Source organism: Thecamonas trahens (genome assembly GCF_000142905.1).
Source record: "Thecamonas trahens ATCC 50062 unplaced genomic scaffold supercont1.33, whole genome shotgun sequence".
NCBI lineage: Eukaryota > Apusomonadida > Apusomonadidae > Thecamonas > Thecamonas trahens.
The window spans coordinates 12,750-33,263 of NW_013657647.1; the positions used below are offsets into that span (position 1 = coordinate 12,750).

General features: G+C 63.6%; 9 protein-coding genes and 1 non-coding gene across 10 annotated transcripts; 5 read left to right on the forward strand and 5 right to left on the reverse strand.

The window, feature by feature from the left end:
• Positions 1-197: 197 nt before the first annotated feature.
• AMSG_06453 (uncharacterized protein) lies at positions 198-1,442 on the reverse strand (the record flags this gene model as incomplete). The annotated part of the gene is made up of 1 exon (XM_013900862.1): positions 198-1,442. The coding sequence occupies one exon, from the start codon at positions 1,440-1,442 to the stop codon at positions 198-200; it is 1,245 nt and encodes a 414-aa protein (XP_013756316.1).
• A 1,240-nt stretch (positions 1,443-2,682) lies between these two features.
• Positions 2,683-2,756, forward strand: AMSG_20034. The gene has a single exon. It is a non-coding gene; the product is annotated as a tRNA-Lys (tRNA).
• Positions 2,757-2,843: 87 nt separating this feature from the next.
• On the reverse strand, positions 2,844-5,260 carry AMSG_06454 (serine/threonine-protein phosphatase 4 regulatory subunit 1). The gene is made up of 2 exons (XM_013900863.1): positions 5,231-5,260; positions 2,844-4,979 (listed from the first exon to the last, which is right to left on the reverse strand). Exons 1-2 carry the CDS (start codon positions 5,235-5,237, stop codon positions 3,388-3,390), a joined length of 1,599 nt encoding a protein of 532 aa, XP_013756317.1. The 5' UTR covers positions 5,238-5,260; the 3' UTR covers positions 2,844-3,387.
• A 445-nt stretch (positions 5,261-5,705) lies between these two features.
• Positions 5,706-7,150, forward strand: AMSG_06455 (uncharacterized protein; the record flags this gene model as incomplete). The annotated part of the gene is made up of 2 exons (XM_013900864.1): positions 5,706-6,969; positions 7,137-7,150. The coding sequence occupies 2 exons, from the start codon at positions 5,706-5,708 to the stop codon at positions 7,148-7,150; spliced, it is 1,278 nt and encodes a 425-aa protein (XP_013756318.1).
• A 270-nt stretch (positions 7,151-7,420) lies between these two features.
• On the forward strand, positions 7,421-8,848 carry AMSG_06456 (uncharacterized protein; the record flags this gene model as incomplete). The annotated part of the gene is made up of 1 exon (XM_013900865.1): positions 7,421-8,848. One exon carries the CDS (start codon positions 7,421-7,423, stop codon positions 8,846-8,848), a length of 1,428 nt encoding a protein of 475 aa, XP_013756319.1.
• Positions 8,849-10,276: 1,428 nt separating this feature from the next.
• Positions 10,277-11,360, reverse strand: AMSG_06458 (uncharacterized protein; the record flags this gene model as incomplete). Its single annotated transcript, XM_013900866.1, has 4 exons — positions 11,336-11,360; positions 10,799-10,879; positions 10,461-10,564; positions 10,277-10,365 (listed from the first exon to the last, which is right to left on the reverse strand). Coding segments are annotated over exons 1-4 (276 nt in total). The 5' UTR covers positions 11,338-11,360.
• Positions 11,361-11,500: 140 nt separating this feature from the next.
• On the forward strand, positions 11,501-12,274 carry AMSG_06459 (uncharacterized protein; the record flags this gene model as incomplete). Its single annotated transcript, XM_013900867.1, has 1 exon — positions 11,501-12,274. One exon carries the CDS (start codon positions 11,501-11,503, stop codon positions 12,272-12,274), a length of 774 nt encoding a protein of 257 aa, XP_013756321.1.
• Positions 12,275-13,629: 1,355 nt separating this feature from the next.
• AMSG_06460 (uncharacterized protein) lies at positions 13,630-17,504 on the reverse strand. The gene is made up of 2 exons (XM_013900868.1): positions 17,444-17,504; positions 13,630-17,178 (listed from the first exon to the last, which is right to left on the reverse strand). The coding sequence occupies exons 1-2, from the start codon at positions 17,485-17,487 to the stop codon at positions 14,928-14,930; spliced, it is 2,295 nt and encodes a 764-aa protein (XP_013756322.1). The 5' UTR covers positions 17,488-17,504; the 3' UTR covers positions 13,630-14,927.
• Positions 17,505-17,895: 391 nt separating this feature from the next.
• On the forward strand, positions 17,896-18,893 carry AMSG_06461 (uncharacterized protein; the record flags this gene model as incomplete). Its single annotated transcript, XM_013900869.1, has 2 exons — positions 17,896-18,429; positions 18,465-18,893. 2 exons carry the CDS (start codon positions 17,896-17,898, stop codon positions 18,891-18,893), a joined length of 963 nt encoding a protein of 320 aa, XP_013756323.1.
• Positions 18,894-18,916: 23 nt separating this feature from the next.
• On the reverse strand, positions 18,917-20,315 carry AMSG_06462 (uncharacterized protein; the record flags this gene model as incomplete). The annotated part of the gene is made up of 2 exons (XM_013900870.1): positions 19,888-20,315; positions 18,917-19,752 (listed from the first exon to the last, which is right to left on the reverse strand). The coding sequence occupies exons 1-2, from the start codon at positions 20,291-20,293 to the stop codon at positions 18,917-18,919; spliced, it is 1,242 nt and encodes a 413-aa protein (XP_013756324.1). The 5' UTR covers positions 20,294-20,315.
• Positions 20,316-20,514: the final 199 nt, after the last annotated feature.

The window sequence follows — 20,514 nt, forward strand, 5'->3', positions numbered from 1 at the left end:
GCGCGGGACATACGTGGCAGGATGTGTCGTCATGATGTTTGATGGTTGGATGTGGAAAAGGGGGGGGGGGGGGGGGGTGAGTGGACAAACAACAACATGTGGTCGGATTGGCCTTCCTGCAGTAGCCAGCCAAGCCACAGCGTCGTGCCCAGCGATTAGCCCCTTGGATTTGAGATCCGTAGCCGGTGAAACCTCAATCAGTAGTCCATGGAAAAGTGGCAGCCGCCATCGTAGACGGGCGACGGCAGATCGTCCATGGCGGTCGGAGGGGGGAATGCGGCATACGAGAGCGGCGTGAGAGGAGTAAAGTCTGGAGAATGGGCCGCAGGCAGAGCCGACGGCGCGGCAGCAGCCACCTGGCGTGCGCCATTCCCTGAGCCTGTGCCCATCCCTTGGCTTGCTCCGTTCGAGTCAAAGGTAAGGCGGGCGATGGGCTCAATGCGGGTGATGGCGTAGGGTGCCGAGAGCAAGTCTGGGGTGGCTGACGCGTTTTGCGCCGGTTCCTCATCCATGGGAAAAGCCATGTCCCGCGCGACTGGGGCGTCGAGACCGACTGGCGTGATGAGCGAGCCGAGGCCCAGGCCCTCGTCCGACGTCCCGGCCGAGCGCGCGAAGAGCGCAGGGCCGGGCATGTGGGCTGCGGTGCATGACACATCGCCAAAGCCGCCGCCGAGCGAGCCAAGGCCGCCGAGGTGACTTCCAAACGACGCCATAGGCGACGGCCCCAGCGAGTCGAGCGGATCAAAGTCGTACCTGTTAGAGAGCAAGTGCATGGCGTCGAGGTCGAGGCTCGGGCCATTGCAGCCAACAGAGAGCGCATCGTCTGTTGTCTTGCTCAGCTCGACGTCCATAGCAGACGCCGAGCAAGAGTAGGGTTTGGACGACAGCGGGCAACTGGTGCCATCGTCCAAGGTTGCGCGAGGCGAGCGCAGCAGTGGCTCGCTCGCCGTCGCTGCGCGGCCGTGGAGGGCCAGCGCCTCGAGCGGCGCAAACGGAGCGAGGAAGACCGAGGTCGGGAGCAGCGGCGGCTGACCATGCGGGAGGAGGCCTGTCGAAGCAACCGAGGTGCGGAGGGCAGCAAACTCGGTCATGCCCGCCGGGAGGACGGCGGCGACGTGGAGGATGACCAGCGAGTCGTCGGTCCCGAGCCGGTAGCGGCGGAGCTTGAACGCCCCGTCCGCCCGCGATCGGTACTGTACGCGGACGTCAAGCTCCTTGATGGCCCGCAGCTGTCGCCATCCCCGCGGCGACTTCCACGGAACAGAGTCAGGGAACGGCTTGCGGCCATGGAACCGGCGGCATTCCACGTCACGGACAACCACAGGGCGACCAGCAAACTCCTCCGGAAAGGCAGGCGCAGAGTCGAGCTCCACCAGCCCGCTCATCCCTTCCACCGCAAACCGCAGCAGCCGCACATACTCTTCGTTCTCCAGCCACTCCATGTCAGCACTCGGACACGGGGGCGGAGGCGGAGGCGAGGTGGGAGGGGTAGGGGGAGGGCGAGGGGGGGGGGAGGTGTCGCAACCAAGTGGAACGTGGCCTCCAATGGAACCTTTTTTTGCGATTGGGTCGGGTGTGCGACAAGTGTGTCGCAATGTGACGCATTGATCGACCGTTCGTTTGTTGGGTGAGTTCGTTTTTTTTCTCGTACTTCGTGCCGGATACCGTGTACCCATCAAGACGCGATGGCGCTTCCATGGGACAGTTTGGTGCGTTGGAACAAACAGATCAAAAGAGGTGGGGAAACGGGGGTGAGGTAGTCTACAACTCGTCGTCATGTCGCTTTGGTCTGGTACAACAACAGCGGCCGAACGCTGGCTAGAGGCTGCCCATGCGGCCTCCTCAGAGCTCTCATCGGTCTTGGATGACGTTGTCAACTCCGCTCGATCATCTTATGTCCATCATAATCATTCCGCAAGCCCTCCAGTGCTCTTCACGGCCGCTTTCTCCACTTCTCACGCGTACCACGTTGCCGCCATATCGTCGTCCACTGCCCACGACGTGATTACACCAAACGCACGCCGTGATCAATGAATCTGGCACTCGGCCTCCTGCCCATGCTGATCTCCTCTCCTCTGCCTTTCTCACCGCGATCCATATCCTTTCAACCCCCCCCCCCCCACACCCTACACACCCTCTACCTCCTCCATGTTCATTCTCTTACTTCTTTCCTCTTTTCTCCTTCCCGATCGCTCCTCAGCCGCCGCTTCCCCCCCCTTCGCCCCAGCCCTATTCCCATCCCCGGTCCTCAACCCACCTCCCCTACCCTTTCCAACCGCCGATCGTCTAAACGTCACCTCATACAGCAGCATACGCTCCATCTCCTCACCTCCCCCCTCCATCCCGACGCCTCTGTCCCCCATCCCTGGTTCCTCTCTATCGAATGCCTCCATCCCGCAGCCATCCACAGACTTCCATCACCCCCCTCCCCTCCCGCCTCCCCTCGCCTCCCCTGGATCCCTGCTACAACAGTAACCAGCCAGAGCCATGCAACAACTCTTGGAGAGACCGGACCCAAGTGGAGCTGACCTGATGGAGAGCTCCTCCACTCTCTCACGGACATGGTACACCGGGTAGTCGACAACGCGCTCGGCGAGTGCTCGACGAACAAAAGACACTCCTCGACCTGCAATCCGATGCATGGTACATAGGCATACTCTTGACCTGCCGTTTTCATCAGCAGCCTCCATAGCTCAGTTCGGTAGAGCGACAGACTCTTAATCTGTCGGCCGTGGGTTCGAGCCCCACTGGGGGCTAGCTACATTTTTGCCTCGGCGCACACCCTCCTCCACCACCAAAAGCCAAACCAACCAACCAACCAACCAACCAACCAACCACACACACACGCTCTTTCTTGGCTTTACGATGCATCAACCTCAACATCTAGCTTGCGCAGCGCAGCGGCGGCGGCATCACTCACCCCATAGTCAGGGTCGTCGGCGAGGGCGGTGAGCGCTGGGACGAGAACCTTGGCGTGCGACGACGAGGCCTTGGCGAGCTTGGTACCGGCGTGGGAGACCAGAATACGAACATTGGGCACCGAGTCACTAGCCAGCGTGACGACGGCCTTGAGAAAGTGCTTGGTGACGACGTCGGCCGGCAGCGCGCTGGCGACCGAGCCGACGGCGTGAAGGAACATCTGTCGGCGCTGGAACGAGTCGGCGGCGGCGAGCTCGAGGAGGGCGGCGATAAAGTTGTCGGCGGCGGCGGCCGAGGCAGCGTCGGGCGCCGCCGCAGAGTCGACGCCGAGCAGGAGGGCGAGGACCGGGCCGACATGGCCCACGGCGACGTGGCGGACGTGCGAGACCGAGTCCTGGCTCAGTCGCAAGACGAGCGGGACAACATGCTCGGCAACGATGCTCGCGTCAAAGAGCTTGGCCAGGCCGGTCAGCTGCGCCGCAATGGCCTCGCGGTACCGCCAGTTGTCCGAGTTGTCCAGAATCGCGAGGTAGACCGGCAGGTAGTCGGCACGCCGCTGCGGCGAGAGCACGGCCTGAAAGGCGGCAATCGAGGCGAGGACGCCGACTCGGACCTCGTCCAGATCCTTGAGAAAAGCGTCAAAAACCGGGAGCAAGTCGGCCTCTGTCGCCTCGGCCCCCACAATCGCGGCGACGGCGTGGAGCGAGTATGCCAGCGTCCGCCGGACCTTCCACTGCATGTCCTTGGCAAGGCCGAGGTACAGCGGGCGGAGCGCCGGCCACCCTCGCGGCCGACCGTCAGCATCACCGCCGGAAAGTTGAACGCGCAGTGCGTCGTGATCTCCGCGTCGATGCTCTTGATGTATGCAGGCTTGGCCATGTCGTTGTAGTACTCTAGGAGCTTGCCCGGCAGGCTCGCTCCCGAGAACCGCGCAATGAACGGGCCGAGCGCCTCAAACGCCGCAGACCGCACCCACCGCGAGACGTCGTTGACAAACGACTCAAAGTGCGCCACAAGTACACTGCTTCGAACCTCGTCGTCAACCACCGTCGCAAGCGCAACCAGCGACTCGGCACATGCCTTGCGCACGCCCCAGATCGAGTCCTTGGCAAGCGACTCGTACAGGTGCAGCAGCGAGCTCACAATGTCTGCCACCATCCCCGGCGGGCTCGCTCCGCGCCGCGACTCCGCCACGCTCGCGGGCGCATCGCCGGTCCCGACGCCCTCGCTCCTGCTCGGCCCACTCCCGCTGCCGTCTGCCGCGTCGCTGTCGTCAAGCGGGTCGAGAACAGCCGACGACGCCTCTGCCGGCAGCAGGCTCGTCTCCACTACCGGCGCAGGCAGCGCAATGTCGGCGCAGATGTGCGTAATGTTGAGCGCCACAGCCTTGCGCACACGGAACATCGGGTCCGACGCAAGCCGCGTCAGCTCGGGCACAATGCTCGAGTGCACCGTCGCAAGCGGCACGTTTGGCGCAAGCGCGTCCAGCAGTCCGCACACGTCCACCCGCACAGACTCGGGCTGGTCGTCAGACGTCAGACCCAGCGCCATCGGCACAACAACCTCGTCAACAACCCGCGCAAGCCCGGCCCCGGCAAGCACCCGCGCGAGCCGCCCCGCCGCCCCGATGCCCGTGCTCCGCACCTCGGCGTCGTCGTCGGACACCACGCTTTCGTACATCGGCAGCACAACATCCATCAGCGCCTTGTACGCCCCGTCGCTCACCTGCCCGTCGCCTCCGCGGATCCGCACCACAGCCGTGACCAGCTCGGGCAGCGCCGCAGCCAGCGCCACCCGCACCACCCGCTCCTCATCGTCAGCTAGCTGCGCCAGCAGAGGCAGCACAGTATCCAGCAGCTCGTCGCCAGTCACAGGCGCCAGAAGCTCGTCCAGCGCCTTTAGCACAAACATCCGATGCAGAACCATCGTAGCACTCGCATACCGCGTCACCTTTTCCACCGCAGGAAGAGTGTCGTCAATGACCAGCACGTCCATGTTCGGAGCCTCGCCGTATGCTTCCCCGCCTTCCCCGTCGAGGATACCGAACCCCATACCAAACCCTGCACACCACAACACACAGTACCACACACACACACACACACACAGCACCATGAGCCACACTCCTTCTCCTCCTCATCCCCCCTCTTCCCCTGTACCCTCCTCCACCCACCCGTCCTCTCCGCGCTCCCCTCCCGCCGTCCTTCTCGCCGAAAAATAGGATTCACCCCTGCGCGCCTCGCCCTCCCTCCCCCTCCCCCCCCCCCCCCCCTCCCCTTCCCCCCCCCTCCCTCCCACCGAAGCTGCTACCTACCCGCCATGGTCCGGTGTTTGGTTGCGTCAAGTTGGTCTCCTTCTCCCGCGCTCGCCCTCACTCTCTCTCGGTTCATGACTCGCCAACCTGGCTCAGTTGCTGGCACTGGCATCTCTGCCGTTCACCTCCCGCACTCCGTCGCCCGCCAATGCCCCTCCGAACAAACTGCCACTGACAGCGACCAAGCTGCCATCCCGATGCCTATCAAGCTGCTGTTGAGCCCCACATCAGGCCCGCATCAACACCCCAACCCCAAACCCAGCCTAGGCCTACATCCATGCCTTGTCGAACTCTGTCTTGCCCTGTTCTCGACATCCTTCTCCTCCAACCCGACCTGCTGGCCTCTACTGTCCATGCTCCATGCGTGCGTGCGCCAACTAGAAAGCGCACGTGCGCCACCCCCCCCCCCCCCCCCCCCCCCACCCACCCCACCCCACCCCACCCCACCCCACCCCACCCCACCCCACCGTCTACCATGCTCAGCCGCACCCTCACCATAATCCTCGCCGTCACCCTCGTCATCCTGGCCCAGGCCTCGGCCTCGGCCCCGTCGTACGTGGGCAAGATCCTCGTCTCGTCCTCGGGCTCCTTTGCCCGCTTCCGGGTCCAGTACAACGCCGGCAACCCGAACCGCAACGTCATGTACATGGCCGGATCAACCATTGTGGCCGTCTCGCCCTCTTCACCGACCCAGTACTCGTCGTACTCGCTGCCGGCGGGGACGGACTCGCCCGTCGGCATCTTCCTCTACGGATCGGTGGGCGGATACGTGGCCATCACGCCGCAGCCAGGCAAGCTGGTTGTCCTCAACTGCGCGCAGCCGTCGAACCCGTACGGCGGGTCGTGCTCACTGACGCAGGCCGCGTCGATCACGCTCCCGGTCGCCGCGTCGACAGAGTGGGTCGACATCGGAATCGGCTTCACCTCGGGCCAAGGGCGCTACCTCTATCTCATCGCCGCCGACCGCACCGTCGCCGTCATTGCCGCTAACCAGAACTCAAGCCCCTCGGGCTGGTCGGTCGTCCGCACCTTTACGCTCTCCACGCCTTCCACTGCAGCCTACCCCAACGTGGTCGGGCTCGAAGGCGGCTCGAGCATGGGCGTTGTGTTTGTCTCGCTCGCGGCTGCTTCCTCGAACTCGACCGGCGCGCCGGGTGCCATTCTCACGCTCGATGCCGCCTCGTCGGCGGTCACCAGGTCGACGTTTGTACCCAACCCTGCATTCACCGTCACCTCGGGCGGCTCGGCCGACCTCATTGCTGTCGTCGGCGCACTCAACGCCTCGACTTCGATCGCCCACACCTTCTCCGACGTCTCCTTTCCGCATGGCTACCAGGTCTCGTGGCCGTCCAACGGGCCTATTGTTGGCGGTTGCAACATTGTCGGCGAGGTCACCTCGACCTCGATGCCGCTCTTTGTCGTCGCCGATACTGGCTCGGGCCTTGCCCTCCGCCGCGTCGCACCAACCGCAGGCTCAGTCTCGCCGGCCGTTGTCTCTTCCGATTCGGCTGTCTTTGGCGTCGACTGCATGGCCGCCGAGAACTTTCTCTCGGGTGGCGAGGACATCTGGCTCCCCGCCCGCGAGAGCAGCGCCAACGTCGTCCTCGTCTACTCATCGTCCGGCCTTGTCGCCGCATCAACCGCCAAGCGCGCCGCCGCCGCTGCTGCCGCCACCTCGGCCCGCATCGAGTCGCTCGCCCTCCACGGCTCAGACTCGGGTTGCGCAGACCCTGACATGGGTACCACCTGTTTGATGGCCTGCGCGCCGCTGCCAGCTGTCATCTGCTCTCCGATTAACGCCGGCCCGCCCAGCATCGACGGTCGTCCTGCCGCATGCTTCCTCCTCCCCTCCCATCCCGACTCGTGCAACTTCTGCCCACCGGCCTGGGCCCAATTCTGCCCGTAGACCACGCCGGTTAACTCGCTCCGCTCAATGGCCTCGCTCTGCATCGCTCATGATGGGCAGCCACTGCGGGCGCTCCTGCCGCCATTAGCCACTCCAACCACAGCGAATACCACGCCCATCTGTTTTTCCCATCCCCCTGTCCCAACCCCAACCCCGTGACCAGGGCCCCGCCGTGCATGCCTCGTGCTCACTGCTCGCCGCCACCCACACGTGCGCGTCAGGTGACACCGCCCCCCTCCCCCCCCCCAACACCCACCCCACCCCACCCCACCCAACCGTCTACCATGCTCAGCCGCACCCTCACCATCATTCTCGTCGTCACCCTCGTCATCCTGGCCCAGGCCTCGGCCTCGGCCCCGTCGTACGTGGGCAAGATCCTCGTCTCGTCCTCGGGCTCCTTTGCCCGCTTCCGGGTCCAGTACAACGCCGGCAACCCGAACCGCAACGTCATGTACATGGCCGGATCAACCATTGTGGCCGTCTCGCCCTCTTCACCGACCCAGTACTCGTCGTACTCGCTGCCGGCGGGGACGGACTCGCCCGTCGGCATCTTCCTCTACGGATCGGTGGGCGGATACGTGGCCATCACGCCGCAGCCAGACAAGCTGGTTGTCCTCAACTGCGCGCAGCCGTCGAACCCGTACGGCGGGTCGTGCTCACTGACGCAGGCCGCGTCGATCACGCTCCCGGTCGCCGCGTCGACAGAGTGGGTCGACATCGGAATCGGCTTCACCCGGGCCGGTGAGCGCTACCTCTATCTCGTCTCGTCCAACAGGACGATTGCAGTCGTCGACGCCCCACCCGGCGCTCCGGCCGCGCACTGGTCGGTCGTCCGCGTGGTGACCATCGCATCAGCCGTAACCGCCCACTATCCATATGTGGTCGGACTGGAAGGCGGCGATAACATGGACATGGTCTTTGTCTCGCTTGCGGCGGCAGACCCGAGGTCGGCCTCCGGTGGCGATCCCGGCGTCATCCTCACTCTCGACGCACGCACCTCGGCCGTCACCCATACCACTTTTGTCTCGCGCCCGGCGTTCACTTCCACCTCGGGCGGCTCCGCTGACCTCGTTGCTGTTGTCGGCGCACTCGACAACTCAACCGCCATTGCCCACGCCTTCTCCGACGTATCCTTCCCGCATGGCTACCAAACCACCTGGCCCAGTGCCGGCCCCATCGCCGCCGGCTGCACCGTCGACGGCGCCGTCACAGCCTTCTCCATGCCGTTGTACGTCGTGGCCAGCCTCGGTGGGTCGGGCCTCTCGCTTCGCCGCGTCGCGCCGGTCGCCGGCACCGTCTCGCCCTCGGCATCGTCCCCCGACACTGCCGCCTACGGCATCGGCTGCTACGCTGCCGTCGACTCGCTCTCAGGTGGCGAGAACACGTGGATCCCGGCCATCGCGAGCGGCACCAATGTCGTCCTTGTCTATGCTTCGCCGCCCAGCCTTGTGCCCACCAAGCGCACACCCGCCAAGCATGCGCTCGCCCGCGTGCGCTCGACCGCCGTCGGCAGCTCAGCCCCAGGCTGTGTCGATCCCGACATGGGCACGACCTGCCTCGAGGCCTGTGATCCACTGCCAGCCGTCATCTGCTCCCCCATCGACCCCGGCCCATCCACCGTCGACGGCCGCCCTGCCGCCTGCTTCCTCCTTCCGTCCCATCCCGACTCGTGCAACTTTTGCCCGCCGGCTTGGGCCCAGTACTGCCCCTAGCCCGGCCAAATCGCACGTGCACGCGTCGGGCAGCAGGCGCCCCCTCGCGCACCTGCCTGGCCTCGCACCCCGCTCTGCCCACGTCAGCCCGTCTCTCCACCATTGGCCGTTAACCACCCATACTCTTCTCCGCTCCCTCCCGCCATGGACACTTCTGCTGTGGTCCTACTTGCCCTTGCCGTCTTGGCCTGCGGCCTGGCACCTGCGGCAAGTCTCTCGGCGCCGGCGTTTGTGACGGCTGTTGGCCTCGGCGACAGCGGCTCATTTTTCCGCTTCAAGTCTGTGAGCGGAAAGGCCATGTTTGGCATGGATGACATGCTCGTGGCGGTGGAGGAGGGCAGCCAGGCCAAGATCCATACTTTTGACATGGGCTTGGCCCCTCAGATTGCCCACTTTATCGATGGCGTGGGCGGCGGACGGATTTTGGCTGTCGCTGCAGGCAACGAGGCCGTCGAGCTCGCCTGCGCATCGCCGACCTCGTCGTCGGGCGCAACATGCTCGATGGCGCCGATCGGCGGGCCGATTGCGCTGCCGACGCTTTCGTCGACGGTTTGGGTTGACTCGGCACTGACCCATCATCCGGTCAGCGGCGCCACGCTTGTCTACCTCGTTTCCGTCGACATGGCCATCGTCGAGCTCAACTGTGCCGGCGCGTGCTTTGTCGCAAACTCATACGACTTGCGCACGCTCATCAACATCACTGAAGTCTCGTCCGACTTTCCCTACTTTCACGCGGCAACTGCCGGCAAGGCGGCGAGCGGAAAGGCGCTGTTTGTCACCCTCCTCGCCGCGGCGCCCGCGGTCGGCGTCCGACCCATGGGCGCGATAGTCACCCTTGTCCTCCCGGACCTGACCAGCTCGGTGGCGGAGACGTTGCCAACACCGGCGGTGGTCTTTGCTTATGGCGCGAGCAGCGGCGATCTCGCCATTCCGTACTACATCTCGAGCAACGAGACACAGATCATGGCCTTTACGCCGCACACCATTGGATATCCCACTTGGAACACGGTCGGCGATCTGGCCGTCGGCTGCGCCGCCAACAGCTTCTCGTTGTCGAGCCAGCACTATGCGGTCATGGCCTCGTACGCCTCAAACATCGCGCACATTGGTGGCAGCATCGTTGGCGTCAACCTTGACACCAGCATGGTTACGGCTGCCGCCGCCAGCACTAGCACGCCGTCGGCCACTGCTGGCTGTATCCTCTCGCCACCGTCGGGAATCAGTGGCAAGCTCACCGCCTGGCTGCCGGCAACTACTCCCTCAGGCGCCCCTGTTGTCCTCGTCTACCAGCTGTGATCCGTGACCATCCCGGAGTTTACTCATGTGAAGCACGGCTCCGCCTCGCACTTACTGATGGAAGACAAAGACTGCCCCGCAGTTGTTGTTGGAGCCCGAGTTGCCCTTCATGTCACCAACGCACGCTCGCACTTACTGATGGAAGACAAAGACTGCCCCGCAGTTGTTGTTGGAGCCCGAGTTGCCCTTCATGTCACCAACGCACGCGACGAGCAGAAAGCCTACCCCCATCACCCCACCGTGCCAGCCCCCTATCTGTAAGTTGCTGCCGCTCACCCTACCTAGCGCCGGCACCACCCTCTCCCCATAAACTTACCAGCCGACTCGAGCTTATCAAACAGCAACGGCAGGACGACGTTCTTCGGCAACCGCCATCCATCCTCCCAATGATAGTTCTGGGTGGCCTTGGTCGGATCACGACTGTCGCCCTCCCCCCCCCCCCCCCCCCCACCCCACACACACGTGCGCGCGCGCATGGTTAGGGCCCGACCATCCACCGCCATCGCGAGTCAAGAGCCACATCCACAACCACAACGCGCCAACCAGCACCACCATCACCACCATCATCACCATCGCCACCTCCACAATGAGTCTCTTCTCTCTCATCGCCACCACCCCTCACAAGCACACCCCACGACGTCCGTGACAACGTACAGGAACGACTGAATGACAGAGACCGGGACCTGGCCCTTGACGCACCAAGCGGTACCGGCCCATTCGACAGTAGCGTAGACCCTGTTCTCCAAGCAGCAGCGCCACCACCACCACAAGTAGCGAGATCACCAGCACGATGGCCACCAGTACCAGCACCAGCACCAGCACCAGCACCAGCACCACCAGCAACAGCAACAGAACCAAATCAGCGACCCACATTCCCGTCAACCACAGCAACAGCAACATGCCCATGACAGCCATTCTCCACATGAGTACACCCACACCTACATGACAAATAACCCACCCACCATGTACCCACCATGTATATACCCCCCTCCCCCCTCCCCTTTCTTCCATTCCTCCCCTCCCCTCCCCAACCCCCCAACCCCTTCCTATCCCTTTTCTCTCGGTTGCCTGTCCGCAACGCATTCTGTCCACCCCTCCCCCCCCCCCCCCCCATACACCACCACAGAGAAGACATAGTGTGCATAGAGATGAGGAAGGAATACCAAGAGCGTGAATGAGACTGCTACGTACATGGTGTATGTGATAAAGGAGACGTGTGTGGGTGTGTGTGGGTGTGTGTGGGTATGTGTGGGTGTGTGTGGGTGTTCGTGTGGGTGGTGGTGGCTGCTTCACGGCAGCCTGGTCGGGTGAGCGAGCAAGGCAAGACCTCACGTAGCATACCACCTGGTTGGCAACATGGGCTCTACCGAGTTTATGGTGCAGATGGAAGAGCTTAGCATGGCAGCTGTTCGTATGCAAGAGCTCATGCGCAAGTCTCCTCATGCAGCGGTGGAAGCAGGTGTGCCTTCGTCATGCCTTCCTGCCCTTGACGCCACTCTGGCTTCGGTTCTTGCTGTCGCCGATTCGACCAAGCGCCTGGCAGCTTCTCAGGCATCGCTCTCTCCCGAGTCTCATCCTGATCCTGGCATGACTTCATCGCTACTGCCATCAACTGCTGCTCCTGCTCTGCTGCCTGCATCGACTCCTCCGCCTGTCGTGGGCGAGCCTTCCGTTCCGCCGTACTTGCCGCCGCCGGAGTCAGGCTCGGTTCCGTCGTCGGCCCCGCCAGCCTCGGCTCCTCCGCCGGCAGTGGTGGCTTCGGCACCACCGCCCGAGTTTGGCGATGGTGTGGACGAGGCCAAGGTTGCATCGGTCATGCGGTTTGCTCAGTGTTCGAGGGAGCTGGCTATCGAGGCTCTGCAGGTCATGCCCGCTGTGGAGCAGGCGACCATGCATGCCATCTCACTGCGATCGGCGCGCGCCGCAGCAGCGCCTCCTCCTGCCGGCCCGCCTCCTGCTCGCCCGCCTCCTGCTCGCCCGCCTCCGGGTGGCCGGCCAGCCGGCCCGCCTCCTGGTCCCCCGCCGACGGCTACCCCACCCCCACCGACGGCCTGGTCGTGCGCCTCGTGCACCTACGAAAACGACGTGTCCGCTCCTACTTGCGGCATGTGCACCGCTCCGCGGCCCTGATTTGAGGACATTTACCTCCTCTGCCTCCTCTTTTCGCCGCGATTAAACGGAGGAACGTACTTGGCCGGCGCGTTGGCTGGCTCGCTCGCCCACAGCGGCTGCTCGCCGCCTCCACCGATGTTGGCGTACGGCTGGAAGGCCGGAGGGTCAAACACAACCGGTTGCGGCGCAGGCCACGCTGCCGGAGCTGGCTGCAGCGACGGCTGCAGCAATGGCTGCAGAAGCGGCTCCATCGGCACGCCGCCGAGGCTCGTCGTAGGACCAGGCGGCGGCCTCATGCCAAATGCGACGCCGGTCCCAGCCCGCGCCCACGCCGGCAGCGCCGCGTCGTCAGCCACAGGCGCCACGCCAAACTGGCCATACGGCAAAGGCTCGGCCAGCACGCCACTAGCCGTGTTCGGCATCGCCAGTCCGGGAACAAATCCACCGGGAGCCATTCCTTGCAGCATGCCTGGCATCATCAGCCCCGGCATCGCGTCCGGGACGAGCGCTGCCGTCGGCAATGGGCCAGTTGGTCCCGTCACTGGGAGCGGCATCGGCGAGACAAGTGGCGGCAGAGTCGTGGCGGGTGCTGGTGCGGCGGACGGAACCTGCTCGGGTGTTGACACGAGAGCGGGAGCGGGAACGGCACGAGTAGGAGAGGGGGCAGGCGCGGGCTTGGTCTGCTGCACGGCTCGCTGCTTGACGTTGGGCGTGGTCTCGGGCCTGACCTTGTCTCTCGGCATCTTCTTGGCTTTGGACTGCTGGATTACCTTTGCATCGGGCTTGCGTTTGTGGATGGCATCAGTCGCCGACGGCGGCTGCACACCTCCAGTGGCGCGAGAACTTGCTGTCTTTTTCTTGCGGCCCTTCTTATCGATGGCAACCCAGCCATCATCCTCGGCCTCCTTCTCGACAGCCTTTTGTGCTGCAGCTTGTCTGTTCCAGAACTCAATCATTCGCTGCTGCTGCAAGTACTCTTCCCGCTGCCGCCATTCACCACCATCACCACCACCAGCCAGCCATCACCACCAACCGATCACCATCAACCAATATCATCACCAGCCGTTCAGCACCAACCATCCTCCACACCATCAGTTCCAGGCCCATCCCAACTATAACCCCCCCCCCCCCCCCCCCGCCGCGCGTACCGTCAGGCCCATATCATTCCCAGGCAAAGCGCACTCCTCCCCTCCACTACTGCTCTTCTCGTCCACCAGCAAGTTGTTCTTGTTCTTCTTCTTTCTCCGTCGTCCCATCTTGCCTACCGACAGATCCCCCAGCTTTGTGCTCTTCTGTCGTCCTTGTAGCGAGTGCGAGTCGAGTGGTGTGCCTGCGGGACAGGTCTGCCGCTTTCCCGCACCTCCTAATCAGTGTCCGGATCGACAACTCATCGTTTATCGACAGCTCGTGCTTCATTTCATATCGCTACCACCACCACTGCCACAGCTACTGCTGTCGTCGTCGGCGTCGTCGTAATCGTCGTCGCTAGAACTGTTGTCGTCGACGAGAGCAGAGAGGCCTTGCGACTGACCTCCCAGAGAGGGGACCGAGAACGAGAGGATCGACGGCATGCTCACATCGTTCGACGCGACCGGAAGGGCTGCCATCGAGGACTGACATTGGTGATCGGCATAGACGTACGAGAGACCAAATTCGTGCTGAGAACTGTCATCAGAATCGTCGTCGTCGACATGGGACGAGGTCGTCGTCGTCGTCGCCGTCGACCTCCCCTGCTGCGTTCCGCCGCGGACGAGCGAGCTGGTGAGCGAAGCGGTCGGCAGCGATGCCGATGCCGATGCCGATGCCGAGATTGAGTCCCAGTACTCAGGGTACGAGGCTTGTGCTGCTAGTGATGCTGCGAGTCCTTGCATCGCCCGCTCCTCATGCTCCTCGCTGTTGCCATCACTCGACCCAGCCTCGGTCAGCGTGGCGTTGGTCTTGCTGCGCTCGCCGTCGCCACCCGCCGCCGACGTGGGCCAGAGCGAAGCTACAGGAAGAGACACGCTCGATAGCGGGACAGAAGGCATCGAGGGCTGCGAGTGTCGCGGGTGCGAGCTCAACGTCATCGAGCCCGACACCATCGAGCCCGACGCGAAAAAGTCCGATCCCGACCACAACTCGAGCGATGTCGAGCACGACCGAGCTGCCTCGGCGGTTGGAGTTGTTGCCGACGATGTCGACGATGATGAGGACGACGACGACGATGAAGATGAAGATGATGAAGACGATGAAGACGATGAAGACGATGATGAGGCCATCGTCGAGGAGCCCAAGTCATGGCCTCGCCCGTGGTATGACCGCCGGGCGACGCGCCGCCGCCGCTTCTTCTTCTTCTTCGTCTCCTCGACCAAGCACCGTGACAGCAGCGTGTTCGACACAGATGACGAAAACATCGAGCTGGTAAACGAGGCTAATGAGACGCTGGGCTCGGTATCGGAGCCACTAGACTCCGAGCTGTTGTGGCACGCACGGCTCGCACCGAGGTTGTCCTCCAGCGGGAGACTCGCCACCGATGCTGAATACTTGGGCACAGGCCGATCTTCGGTCTCGATAGCCTCCACAACCAGCGATGCCCGTGACCACGAGTTGACCGACTCGGACGACTCAGATATCGAGGCGCTGAGAGAAGCGCCGAGCAAGGAGCGCGAGTGCGATTGGCCAATCGCCGTGCTCATGTGGTTTCGTGCGAGCATGCGAAACGGCAGGCTCGGCGAGGGCGCCGCACTTGCCGCGCCATACTCACCAGCTCGCAGCTGGAGAGAGTAGAGGCTTGATGCTGCACCAATCCCCGCAGACACCACCACCGCAAGCGATGACGATGACACCAGCCGCACCGGGGGGGGAGCATGACATGCTGGACTAATCCTCCCGTCCGCATCGCTCGGACCTCGACGCCCGTCGCCGAAACACCGAGCACATACCGCCCAAGCCCCACCACCGCCAGTGGCACACCCGTCCACCGGATGGCCACCCGCGGTTTGGCCAAGGCTCCGCTCGAGGTCGCCACAAGATGAGCATCCAGTCCGGCGGAGCACATGACGTGCGAGGCAGGACCGTCAAGATCCGCTCCCACGCTATGGGTTTTCATCAGCCGCGACCGCCCAGGAGGTAGCTCCAGCCGTCGCATTGCCTGCGTCGGCGGATCAAACAGCACCAAGCCCGACGAGAACTGGAGCACAAGCTGGCCCGACGTCAGAAATGAGAGTCCGGCCACAGGCAGATCGATACAGAGCGTCGCCGCGATCTTGAACGACGCCAGCGGCGGCGCCCAAGCAAAGACGTGGACAACTCGCCCCACTCCCACTGCCACCTTGGGCTCGCGGCCCTCGGCGCCATGCGACGCAAACGTGACCGCATTAGCCGTCTCCGGCAACCGCTTCAGCACCCACTCGCCCACAGAGTCCAGATAGAGATAGCCGACACCCAGCGATGCCATGCTAAACTGCACCAAGCACACATGCAGGGCCGGAAAGACTTCGAGCTTCGCCGCCGGCTCCTCGATAAGCGTCAGCGCCGACCCGGCTGCGTTGTCGGTCATGTACACCCCATCCCTGGTCGAAAACACCACAAACTCGCCGTAGAGACCCGCCGACCGGATCTGGGCCATGTCGGGCGTGGCCAAGACCTTCTTCACCTCGACCGACATGGCGGCCGTCGCCACCACCACGCCCAGCTCGCGCGACAGGGCCTCAACCACCGCTGCCGTGCCGCCATCGCCGGTCTCAAAGCCAGCCACCCCCGAGCTCACCGAGACGTACATCGACTCGAGTGCAGAGGTAAACCGCTCGGCGCGAAGCGTCGCGGCAAGCTTCGGACTCGCGCTCGCAGTCTGTCGTCCAGCCGCATGCTCCGAGTTGACGAGCGCAGTGCAGAGCGCGGCCATCGTTGCAGTCTCTCGTCTGATCACCGCCGGATGGCGCGACGGCTGGACCGCAGGTGCAACCACAACCTGACAGGCGTAGCCGACGTCTGTCGGCACGAGCACCGCTACTGATGATGGCGCTCCTGCCGCCCCAGCCTCCCACGGCAGCGTGTACGGCACCGCAGCGTTGTTGGTCACCAACACAATGACACACCCGCCGTCAACAGCTTCAGGCACCATCTCAAACGCATCGCTGCTCTCGATCAGCCCCCGCAGCGTCCCCAGAGCAGCCTCGTCGTCGCCGACATGCTTGATGGCAATCGTGTGCGTCCGCTTGTACATCTCGCGCTCCATGGCCAGCAGCGTCTCGACCACTTTGACGCCAACAACCTGCCTGAAATGTTCGCACTTACGCGCGAGCTTGCGCGAGTACGTTGCCAACACAAACCGCAGCAGCGCCGGCGGAGATGTCATGTCCTCCGGTACAAAGATCTCCAGCGGGCTCGCCCCGGTCGGCGACCATAGGATCGCCCGCATCCCGTACGCGATCCGGAGGAGCGAGACAGCATGCACCCCGCCGAGCTCAGGCAGGTTTGCCACAAAGTTGTAGTGCTGCGTCGCACCCACAAAGTACTCCTCATACCACGCCAAACTCGACGCAACCTCCTCGGCCGCCTCGGTCTCGGTTGCCTCGCTCATGATCCGCCCGGGAAGCCATCCGGGCGAGCCCCTCACCAGCCACGCGCACGCGTCTGGGTTCTTACCCATCGGCCGCGGCCTCATCGCCTCCGCCTTCTCTCTGCAACGTCTCGTCACAAAGCACGCCTCCCGCAGGATCGAGTGCCAAGCCGCGGCCTCACTCGTTATCCCGGCCACCACCTCCAGCTCGTTGACTCCGGTACTGCGGTTAATGAAAGAGATGCCGCCACGAACCGATTTCGTAGGTTGCGGCTTGACCCGCCGGAGATCAATGCGGGTAACTGTCGTGCCGCCCGTTTCCGCCTGATCCATGGAGTTCAAATATAGACTCTTGTTGCGCACATACGCATCACACCAAACACTTTGTTGGATGTGATGGAAGGAGGTGAGTTGTGCAGCAGTTGCATGTACGTACCCATCGTCCACAAAGTTTTGTTCCACCAACTACCGACTGGTCAAGACCAGTTGATGACCAAGTCCCTCTTCGGTCTTCCCGCACCCACCCACCCACCCACCTACCATGCCCTCATTCCAAGTCCAAGCCAACCCTCCTACATTGCTCCCTCCTGCCCTCCTCCCTTCCGCCACACCCACCCCTCTCCCGTATTGCCTCCCTCATGACTTACGCTCCGCCATCGCGTGGCACCATAAGGCGCCCCGTGGCACTCATGGCACACCTTCAAGTTGTGTGTTGCGGATGCGCTGAACAAAGCGTCAAAAAAAGTAGCTGAGCGAGTCGTCGAAAAAAAACGCCGCACCCTGCCCTAATTGGCTACACAGTGTTTGTGTCGCCGCCGATGCCTATGGAGTCCGAGCCCAAAGACCAAGATTCGTACTTCGAGCTCTCTCCCCTCTTCCCCTCCTCCTTCTCCCCGCCCGACAGCTGTCGATGCGACCTTGGCGCGCCAGTCAGCTGCCAATATGACACTAACGTGCCATTGCGGCGGTGTCAACGAGGTACACTCATCTCAACTAATCGTTGTCATCACAGCCGCATCTCATGCGGCCGCGCCGTGGATCCGGGTCAAGAGGACAGTCGCATCGCAGTCGCCTTGGCACGAGCTTGTCCCGACTATGGATGCTGTTGCTGCGGACGTCGACGCTGCGGAAGATGATGTATGTGCTGGCGGTGGCGGTTGCCATGGTCACGCTGTACTCGATCGCCACCAGTCCCATGGCGACTGGGCGCAACCGGCGCCAGGCACTGCTGCGGCAGGTCATGGTCAAGGCACGGGCGGCAGTGTTTGACGTCGCCCTCACCAAGGAGTGCGGCAAGGTAGACGAAAAGGTGGAGGAGCTGGTTGCTGGCCGCAGGCAAGAGCTGAAGAAGCTTGGTGGCAAGCACATGGTCGGTCTCTCCTTTGACGACTTTTGGCTGAGCGAGTGGCTCGACGACCTGCTGCCGGTCCTCGACTCGGCGGGCGCCAAAGCCACGTTCTTTGTCCCCACCTCTCGGATTGCGGCAGCGTCCAAGATCGAGCTGGACATGCTGGACGCGCTCGTCGAGGCCGGCCACGAGATTGGCCACCACTCGCACACCCACGGCAATGCGGCAGAGTTTGTCAACGGCCCTGCCTACGCCTCGCTCCTCCGCGAGTACTTGCTCGGCGAAGTCGCCGACGGCTGTGATGCCTTTGCCGATGCAAGCTACGACCTTCGCTCAACTTTGCCTATCCGTATGGCGCGACCCACGAGATTCTCGACGCCTCGCTCCTGCCGAGCTTTGGCCTGCTCCGGACCACCGACGGCCCGCTCCTCGACGACATGCCGTCGGCCACAGACATTGACGCCGCCATTCCACTGAGGGATGCGGCTGGCGCAGTTGGTGCACTTGGCCTCGACGAACCCGTCTCGGAAGTGGTAGTCAACACGCTCTTTGCTGACCTGGCCGCTCTCGACGAGCCGCACGTTCTCCTCTTCTACGGCCACCGCACCTCGCCGCAAGCCCGCCTCCATGTCGAGCTGAGCAAGCTCCACCGGATTATCGCCCACGGTCGTGCGCTCGGCCTCGAGTTTGTCACCTTTGCCGACATCTACCTTGCTCGCAGTCTCCGCACTCGCCCGACCGTCCAATAGCAAGTGCAGCGAGACGTCGCTGTTTACTCTACCGCCGGAGCTGGCGCTGTGGCTGTCGGCGCTGCGACCGTCGGTGCCGCCACCACCGGTGCTGCGGAGACCGGTGCTGCAGCCACAACATGTGTCTGTGGTGTTGGCTGCACCACGTCCATAGGCGCGGCCTCATTGGCGCTGGCGACAGCCTCGACCCCGGCGCCGGATGGGACAGTAGCGCCGGCGGCGACAGCCTCGGCCTTGGCCCTTGCAGCAGCGGCAGCGGCCTCGGCCGCCTTGGCCTTTGCAGCAGCGGCAACCTCGGCCGCCTTGGCTGCCTCGGCCTTGGCTTTGGCCTCGACTGCAGCCTGGTGGGCGGCTTGCCGGGTAGCTTCGATTGTCTGGCGGACAAACTCGCGATGCGAGCGGATTTTGACCAGCCGCGAGAACCGGCGGAGCGTGTCGACCTCGTTCGGCTTCCGCGCCCGGCGGAGGTGGTAGTTGACTGCGGCAACAAGCGCCTCGCGGTCGTCCTCGGCCTCGGCCGCGCTCCCGCGAGACGCCACGTCCATAGCCATGAGCTCATCTAGCGATTTCGGCTCGACACACAGCCCAGCTTCGATCATTTGCTGGTGGGCGCGCTCGGCCTCGGCCACAACAGCCTCGTGAGTCCCAGTCCGAGCCCGCGGCCGGCCCTTTTCCATCAAATAACGATACGGTCCCAGGTGCTTGTCCACAAACTCCATCTCCTCCTCGACCGAGTACGACGATGGCAGTCCCGCGAGCTTGATATCATATCCTAGCTGCCGTGTACCTGCTCCAGCCTTGGCTTCCGCCTCTGCAACGGCCTTTGCACCGACCTCTACACCGACCTCGGCACCGACCTCTTCCCCCGCCTTTGTCGTCGCTGCTCCAGTTCCAGTTCCAGCTTCAGCTTCAGCTCCAGCTCTAGCTCTAGCACTAGCCCTGGACTCGGTAGCGGTTGCCGCTGGAGTCGTTGCTGCCATTGTCATTGGCTCACCATTCTTGGCGGCGCCTCCCTCGGCCCCAGCAGCCCCAACCTCGGCCCCAGTGGCCTCGGTCCCCGCCTTGGCCCTCGCCTCGGCCCCAGTGACCTCGGCCCCCGCCTCGGCCCCCGCCTCGGCCCCCGCCTCGGCCCCAGTCTCAGGCCCAATCTGACCTTGGCCCTCGTTGGGCTTGCCTTGCTCGACTCTAGCAACAGACTCGCTCTCCTCCGCTGCTTTCTCGCGCGGTGCAGGAGTGACGCCCGAGGCAACGCTGTGTGGAAGGAGAACAGCGCCGCGAGCGCGCTGGGCAAGACGAGCCACGTCGACCTGGTAGTACGCCTTGTACCGCTTGAGAGACTCTACCTCACACACGGCGAGGTCGACACGCCCTCCTCCACGCTTGCGCTTGAGTGTGTTCATGCTGCAACACAAGTATGTGAGTGGGGTCTGTCGTTTCTAGCCCACGAGAGCACCTCCTCTTCTGTTGCTCGTGGGTGTGGGTGTGGGTGTGTGTGTGGGGGGGGGGGTGGGTTTGGCCGACTTGAACGAATCGGTCACCCGCTACAACCATTGTTTCATCATTGCCATTATCGTTTCTCACCAGACAGCAGAGGCCAGCACAACAAAGCACAAAGACACAG

Excerpts from the sequence above, each read along its gene's own strand:
- AMSG_06460 (XM_013900868.1), bottom strand. The coding sequence starts at position 17,487 with ATGAGTGCCACGGGGCGCCTTATGGTGCCACGCGATGGCGGAGC. Across the intron at positions 17,179-17,443 it reads GTGCCACGCGATGGCGGAGC|TGTTTGGTGTGATGCGTATG; the intron begins GTAAGTCATGAG and ends CATCCAACAAAG.